This window comes from Strigops habroptila, chromosome 2 (genome assembly GCF_004027225.2).
Source record: "Strigops habroptila isolate Jane chromosome 2, bStrHab1.2.pri, whole genome shotgun sequence".
In the NCBI taxonomy this organism is placed as follows: Eukaryota; Metazoa; Chordata; class Aves; order Psittaciformes; family Psittacidae; genus Strigops; species Strigops habroptila.
The window spans coordinates 71699258-71707083 of record NC_044278.2 but is presented as its reverse complement, the minus strand read 5'-3'; the positions used below and the strand labels follow the sequence as shown (position 1 = coordinate 71707083).

Here is a 7826-nt window from a genome sequence, read left to right as displayed (position 1 = left end):
GTACCCGATCTGCACTTGTGCAACTGCAGCGGTTCTTCCACTGCAATTTTTAAAACTCTATTTGGATTAGTTTTCAGCCCTTGTCATTGAAGCAAAAAGCTTGCTATTGTGATCCAAGAGATTTCAGACTGCAAATGCCTGGTAAACCAAGCTGGAACATGTTACTCTGTGTTTTACCTCCAAATGGAGGATTGTCAGCTCTTGGGGTTGGTGACACCACCAAGAAGTGCTTGGAGATTTCAGTCATGATCTGACTGAGCTCAGCCCGGTGTTTCTGCCTCCAGCCACACATTCGCAATGATGACAGACTCTGCACGCTTCTGAGAAATGCCTTTTATTGTAGGACAGGAGTTGTCATGTGGACGTCAACAAAAGAAATCATTCCATAGCAATACCAAAATCAAATTATTACACAAATGCAAAAACCAAACCAACACAAAACCCGAGTTAAAATGATGAAAAAGCAGTGTGCTGTTACACAATGTAAAACATATACAATGGAAAGCCACATTCTTCTGCTAAAGTGTCAGATGCTCATCACCACCACAGGAAATAAGTGATTTCAACTTTTTCTCCCCCCACCCCTTCCAAAGAGGCAAACTTTAAAGTGAGATATTTCAAAGTGTCAAGACAACACAAAGAGCAGCATTTTCAGGAGTTTCTGTGATATTTGGATCTCTTGTCCCCTTCTGATTCTTTCTGCAATCCTATTTTAAATGTGTATTGGGAAGGTTAAAAGAAACAGTCAACATCACTTAAGCAGCCAGCATTACTGATATTGGTCAGAAGAAGGTCCTCCCTCTTCCAAAGGGCAGTATAAACAGCATTGCAGAAGACCAGCCTCTCTGGCAAATGAGTGCTGGTTCAGTTCACTAAAGAGAATTTTGCCCTTAAAATACACAAAACATAAGATAACCTATCCTTGAGAACTGTGTTGGTTTTGACTCTCCCAGTGGTCTTTTGAGGACAGGTGGAGAAAAGATGCACCAAAATGAATGTCTGAAGAGTAATTCTTGAGATCACAAGTAGAGGCTGTTCCTAGTCTTTGACACCAAATAAACAAGTTTTGTAACTGATGATTCTCAGTATTACTGTATAAAATGATATTTATTAGAAATAAGACTCTGGAATACTTTAAGGCACCTCATGGTGAAAAAGTATTTTAAAGGCTTGAATAACTCAGAAGACTGAGTTCTTTTTCCAAGATTCCCAGGAAGGAATGTAGTTTATAGTAATCAGCTTTGCCATTTTCAAATAAAACATGAAAATTGTCAAAGTAGAAATTCAGAACTATTTGAACTTTTCTTTAAAAGGTGACCCAAGGGTCACCTGAACAAAGCAACTATCAACAACAAACCCAACAAAGAACCTACAAAACAATTTCCTGATTAAAATATTTTTGTTAAACTAAAAAGATGGTATCATGCCAATGACAGACACGAATGACTCACCATCGGTTGTTCTACCCAGCAATTTATGGGTTTCAAGTGTGATTTTGTTTTCTCTTATATTGATATTTGATACCTACAGCTAGTAATGTCCTGCCAAGACATGTGAAGGAGCAGAATCAGAATTTTCAGAGATACCTAACATTTTTGTGCACATTCAAAAAGCTACAGGATGAAATTAATTCTAGCTTAGAGACTGATAGCTAGATCTGTCAGGGTCTCATACCAGTGAGTCTGCAGCAGCCAGCGTTTTGGAGCTCTGCCCTGAAATATAACTTACCATAGATTCATTTCAGAGCTGAAATGAACTAAAACTGTAATTATACCCTTGGTTTACGCATGCATATCTCCTTGGTTCTGATAAAAAAATATAAACTCAAGGTATATAGTCAGGAGAACGTACTGTTCTCTTAGAATATTTAAAAGTCTCAACGTATTATACATCATACTTACTCTCTTGTTAGAAGTAACTACTTAGAATAAAAATAATTCATTACTGCAAAACGCAATTAGACTCTGGATATGTCCACACTGCTCAATAAAAAAGGTAAACAAATGAGCTCAAGCACCAGACTCTATTAAGCATCTACACTACCTTAGTGGTCAGCCCACCCTAGCTCTCTTTCGGACCACTCCAGCCAGGTCTCTCCTCGGCAAAGCTCGAGCACAGTTTGGACAGGGTTCACACCATGGATCCTTCCAAAAGGGCAGTTACAGACAAGACCATGCAAGGTTAAACTTTCTTCATGCTACACAGTCTCCCAGCATTATCCTATGTGACTTTATGCATTCAAAACACTTCTCTACATCTTCACATACCTCTGCAATACAAACATCACTCTACTGAGCTGCAGAATAGCTCTATCCCTATGTCAGACTACTTGAATCTAAAAGGAAACGACGACGAAACACACTAGATAAGCCTATTAAGTGGACAGCATGAACCTGGAGAAGACCAAGGGCCAAGTTATACAAAAAAAGCGGATGTGGCTGGTGTGCTCTGAGAAGGATAAGCCATAAGCACTGCTTACATGAGACAATCTGTGCTATATGGCTCTGGGGACATGTAGCTGTCCCTGACCATCTGCTCTTTAGCACCAGATGTAGTACAAGCCTCATGGTGCACATCACTGCATGAAGTTCAGTTCCACTGATCTCAGTGGGATTTACTGTAGGATAAGGCACTACACAACGCAGAAGAAGTGTTAGAACTTGCCAAGACTAGGGACAAGAGCCTTTCATTTTGTAACTTCCTGCTAACAGAAGAGGATGTTAACAGCCAAACCAGATGCCAGATGTTTGTTTCCCCCACCCATGAGTGGAAGCTGACTGGTGGCACTGCAGGTAGTAAGTGGTCTTCCCCTCTCTCCCTGGATTTCACAGTGGGACAGCAAGCCTCACCACAGGGGAACGAGGATTCTGCCTTTTGCCACTGGGCTGACTCCTGAGCAGGACATCCTTCTAAATGAGCCCTTGTGCTGAGGCACAGAGGCTTTGGCCTCAATTTACTTCTCAACAAAGAGAGTAATTTTGTATTTGAATCAGTTACTTGCTGGTAGAACTGCTTGAAATGAGAAACATTCGTGTTTGCCTTACTTTCAGACCACTGGGAGAACACCGAGTAAATAACATTTGTCTTACAAACATAATAGCAAGCATCTCCAGTATGTTTTAAAAAGCACAGTATTTTCCATGTCCCAAAGAGAACTGCTGCCTTTCAGTCTCTTCTGTGCCCTTTACACAGTTAAGATGAACAGATTTATTTTCTACTGGGCCTCAAAGAGTAGGTATCTCACTAAACATGAAAAAATCTGAAGCAGCACAACACTTGCTGTTTTTTTTCTTTCTTCTTTTTAAACATGGGAAGAGTGCCTTTGTTTGCTGAATCAGGATGTAACTTATGAATACCGAACCTCCCTCTCCCACTGCATTCCTCTCGCTATCAGCAACAGCCATTCAAAACTACAGGTTGTACTTTCCTACCTCTTCTGGTAGGATGGTAACTTCAAACAGCTCGAGTTCAACAGAACCCCTGATGCAAAACTTTAAATATACTAAGGTTACATATTTTTAACATACAGTTAATGAATTTGTTGTGTACCCTGCAGTTACAGCTTTGGCTTGAAGGCACAAATATTAAGGCACAATAAATGCAAATAATGTATACATTTCAATGTGTTGTGTTGAAGATAACTTTGTACTACACGGTATTTAGGTATAATGACATGTCATTCAAACATTTCCTCAAGTTATTTTAATACCTTTTTTTCTTTGATAACCCGGATAAAAAGAGGAATGTATGTTAAATTATTTAAATATCGTTTCAGTGCAAATGTGGTGATTTTCTTCTAAAGTATGGAAGATTGAGATTTGATTTTTCAGCATTTGGATTTTAGCAAAATAAAACTTAGTATTTACATTCATCTTGAACAGCATTATTTGAATCATTTATCAAAAAATAAGTATAAAGTAATTTTTGCTATCAAAAGGAAAAAGTATTTTTGGCTTTTTCAATCCTTTTTCTACCAACCTGCATAGCTACTTATGACAGGTAGAAGGACAGCTGCACTAGACAACTGAGTTGTACACTACCGAATCTGCTGTTTAGACATAGCTGTCATGCTAAAATGACACTGAAAATATTTAGTTTTGTTTGCTCTCAAAATATTTCTGAAAGAGAAAAAGGACACATTCCAATTTTTTAGTAAGCTCCAAATACACACCCTAGACTTGTCAGGTGTCCTGCACCTGTTTAAATAAAAGAGATCTCTGCCACGTAACTTTCAAATAAAAACTGAGTCTGCCTAATTTCCTTAGCAATACAAACAGAATTAGTTGGAAAGGAAAACATATTGCACTGAAATTAAAGAGGGAAAGTAAAAATGTTCTTCTCAGTATTAAATAGGAAGGATGTCCAGTGCAAAGAATCGCCCCCCCTCCCTTTCCTCTCCCGCTGACACTTGCAAACACTGTCACTGAGTTTAGATGATCTAAGGTTTACATTCTATGGAAAACAGTTTTGGGTATCAGGAATCACAGTGCAGTTTCGGTTATGCATAATCCTGAGGAAGGATCCAAGGAGGAGTCCGTGGTAAGCTGACCGTTCTGAACAACTTCAGGGTAATTCTTGCTGAAGTACACCTAGGAAGAATATCAGATCCTGTGAGTAACTATGCATCAAACACATTTTTAATTTCAAATAAAATTTCTGAAGATAAATGCATGTCCTTAAGGAATCCCATCAGGAACTTCAGGTTAGTGGCATTCAGTAACTCTGCGTCACTGGAAAATTAGTAAAATTGTTATATGATCTTCCATTATAACAAAGCGTGAGAAAAATCCCACACAACCTGTAGATCTGCTCCAATTCTGGTAATTCAGATGAATAGATACGTTTTATCACTTTACATTAAACTGATAAGTAAAATCATTTTACTAGCTCAAAACATGGAGATAAATTAAAAACAGGATGACAAAGAAGCTGTGAAATCTTGCGTCTGCACAAGGGTTTCTCATTTTCACACATAAAATGAACACAATGGATTTGGATGTTAATATCAGGTTGTAATCCCTATATTTTACAAACTATGATTGACAACCATTGAAACTTCAAGCTATATGTATGAAATATCCCAGCGTTTAATTTGTGCTGCAGAGCAGTTATAGGGCCTATAGAAATGTGATCTCTGGATAGTGAACCACAATAATGAAAGAAGAAGCAAAAGCTTTAACAATGACTCAACCAAGCAACTTCTCTAAAATGTAAGATGATACCAAATAATAGGACAGTTCTTTGCCAAGCCTTTGAGTTCCTGAATTCTACCAATTTCTAGCTCAACTAGAAGAGATAGAGGTTTCCTGATAAATGTATAATCAGAACATAAAGGAAATGAAATGCTGTCAAGTTTCACTGTTCCACAATCATCAGTTTTTAGTAGCTGTATCATATCTCTGTTCCTTGACAGATGCGCATAACAAAATGAAATAATGTCAAGACTTCTGTGCTCTTATCTAAAAATATGTTTGGGTGAAAAAGGACTTCAAATGCAATTTTTTCAAAGAGGAATGTGAAAAGTTTTGTTTGAGTCTTTAAAAACAGAAAATACACTATCTTTCTGAAGCTGACACATGTCACGAGTTAGGTCTCACAGTCAGACTGCTTTGACTATGGCTTATGAAACATTTCTCCAATTTATAGTTGAGAGTGTTGTCAACAAAGTTCAGTTAGTTTGATAATAATGTCCTTTTCATATGTATGAATACATGTCTAAGACACGTGGGATAAAAAAAAGTCATTCTATAAACACATTCTTGTAAATACCACTGTCGCCTTTTGTGCACACGCGCTAGTGCAGGATATATGCATCATTACAACTCTCAAAGAATATTAAGGTCTGATTTGAATCAACAAAGGAACTGGAAGTCCTGTTAAAAGGCATTCATTCCTCAGTAACCAGCCACGATCGGATGCAACTGAAGAAAGTTAATCAGGCGCCTGCCCGCACACACACTGCAGAGACGGCAGCCTCAGTTGTGTATTCCCATCCTGTTCCTGGTTTAAAACATAAAACTTTGGCATACTTTTAGTGCAGCTTTTGAATGGGATTTTTTTTTTTTTTAATGGAAAGTTAATAGAAAACCTTGGCACATATTACTAGAGATGTAATGAAACGGCAGCTGCTTTTCAACTGTCTCATTGCAATTCCTCCCCTGAGCCCAATCCCTCAAGATATTAAATGCCCAAGCCTTTATACAAGTCTCTTCCACCACCAACAGAGCTGCAACCTTTTTAAAAGTAATCACTGAGGTGAGATAACACCTAGTATTTTAATATTTACACATCTGTCATAGCTTTAAAATAAAATAAAATAACCCTTATTTTTCCCTCAAAGTACTCAAAAAACTGATTGACAGAAAACCAGCCCTATCCTGATGCCACTGAAGCTTGCGGAAAAGCCTCTCTCAATGCTGCCAAGAGCACAGAGAACACACCAACTTTTGTTTACCTGAATAATTGAGCACGGTTCTTTTCCTTTTTAACTGTTTGATGGCTGTTTCTCACTTTCCCATGGGATTTTTTGTTAACAGCTTCTTGTAAACTCATCAGATAGAAACATGGTCTCATTATGCCAAGCGCAACTCCACTGCAGTCAGGCTCACAGGCTAGTTAATACGTAACTTGGCAGTCTCCAATTTGAATTGTGCCTGCGTTGCTTTCTTTGACAGTTGCACAAAAAATGGGGATACTGAGTGACCAAGAAAGACATACAAATAGCAGCGTTGGATCAACTCAGAAGCCTGAGCTGAGGTTCCAGCAACAGCTCGATCTTGCAATGCTTGGCTAAGATGCCCGCAAGATTTTTTTTGAAAATTAGGTTTCTTCGAACATGTCTAAGTCAGTCTTCCAGTTTAAGATGTGCAGCCCCCCTTCATTTGTACTTCAAGGATAAACGCAGAATCCATACTGTTCCGGAAAATGCATTTAAAGTCTCACCTTACTGAAAGAAGCTCTTGGTACAAGTTCATTCTGCGCAAGATCCAGGCTCAAAATGCAATAAATCAAATAATCATTGCCAAAGCATGGCCACATTCCAAACCATTATACTTAGCAACCCACTGCAATGCCTTTTGAAAAATATGTATATATGTCATATTACCATTTCTTTTTATGTGCAACATGCTGTTTTTCAACAACAGAAAAAAGCTGTTCTTCATAAAAACAGTTCTTAGTAACCACAGGAGGAATGTATGAGACCAAAAGCAATACATGTAACAGACTTACTAGTGTAAAAAGAAAAGCCATTGGAATTAGCTCTTCTGACTAAGCAACTTCTCTGAAAGTATGCATGAAGCACAAGGGACAGCAATAACAAAAACCTCAAAATAATGTCCAAGTCCTTCAAACAGAAAGAACTGTCTGTGCTTCTGGGTAGCTGCTGACTGGAGATATAGTCTCTTGATTCCCATATTTTTGGGCTGAGTGTGGATAAGAACCATGCTTTGCATTCTTGGCAGATGCTAAAGCTTGTATCTGCCTTCTAGCCTGGGAGTTAGCAAACCTTTTCATCAAACCACATTTCAGCAGAGACTGGTTCCTGGATCTCTTCCCTTCCTGTACAAAATCACATAACATTGATGTGGGAACTGCAGATGACTACATGGGCGAGTAACATCAGGCAATTATTTTTATATATTTTGAATTATCTTTGAATGCAATTGTGCAATTGAGAAAGGCTGCAGGGAAGGAAGAAGAGACAGCATGACATGGCTAAATCTCTGCAGATGACAGCTGGACAGCCTCACCTCTTGCCAGTCTGTGGATCAAGTCTTAGGAAGCTGCCCTTCACAGACAAACACTGGTCAATGAATTCGAAGTTA

General features: G+C 38.5%; 1 protein-coding gene across 2 annotated transcripts in view; it reads right to left on the bottom strand.

The window, feature by feature from the left end:
* Nucleotides 1-318: 318 nt before the first annotated feature.
* The window catches only part of ABCC4 (ATP binding cassette subfamily C member 4), a 152919-nt gene continuing 145411 nt past the window's right edge, over nt 319-7826 (bottom strand). For both annotated transcript variants that reach the window (XM_030476125.1, XM_030476126.1), the window contains exon 31: nt 319-4589. In XM_030476125.1, the coding sequence (XP_030331985.1) occupies nt 4482-4589 (108 nt within the window). In that variant the 3' untranslated portion in view covers nt 319-4481. The remainder of the gene's footprint in view (nt 4590-7826) is intronic.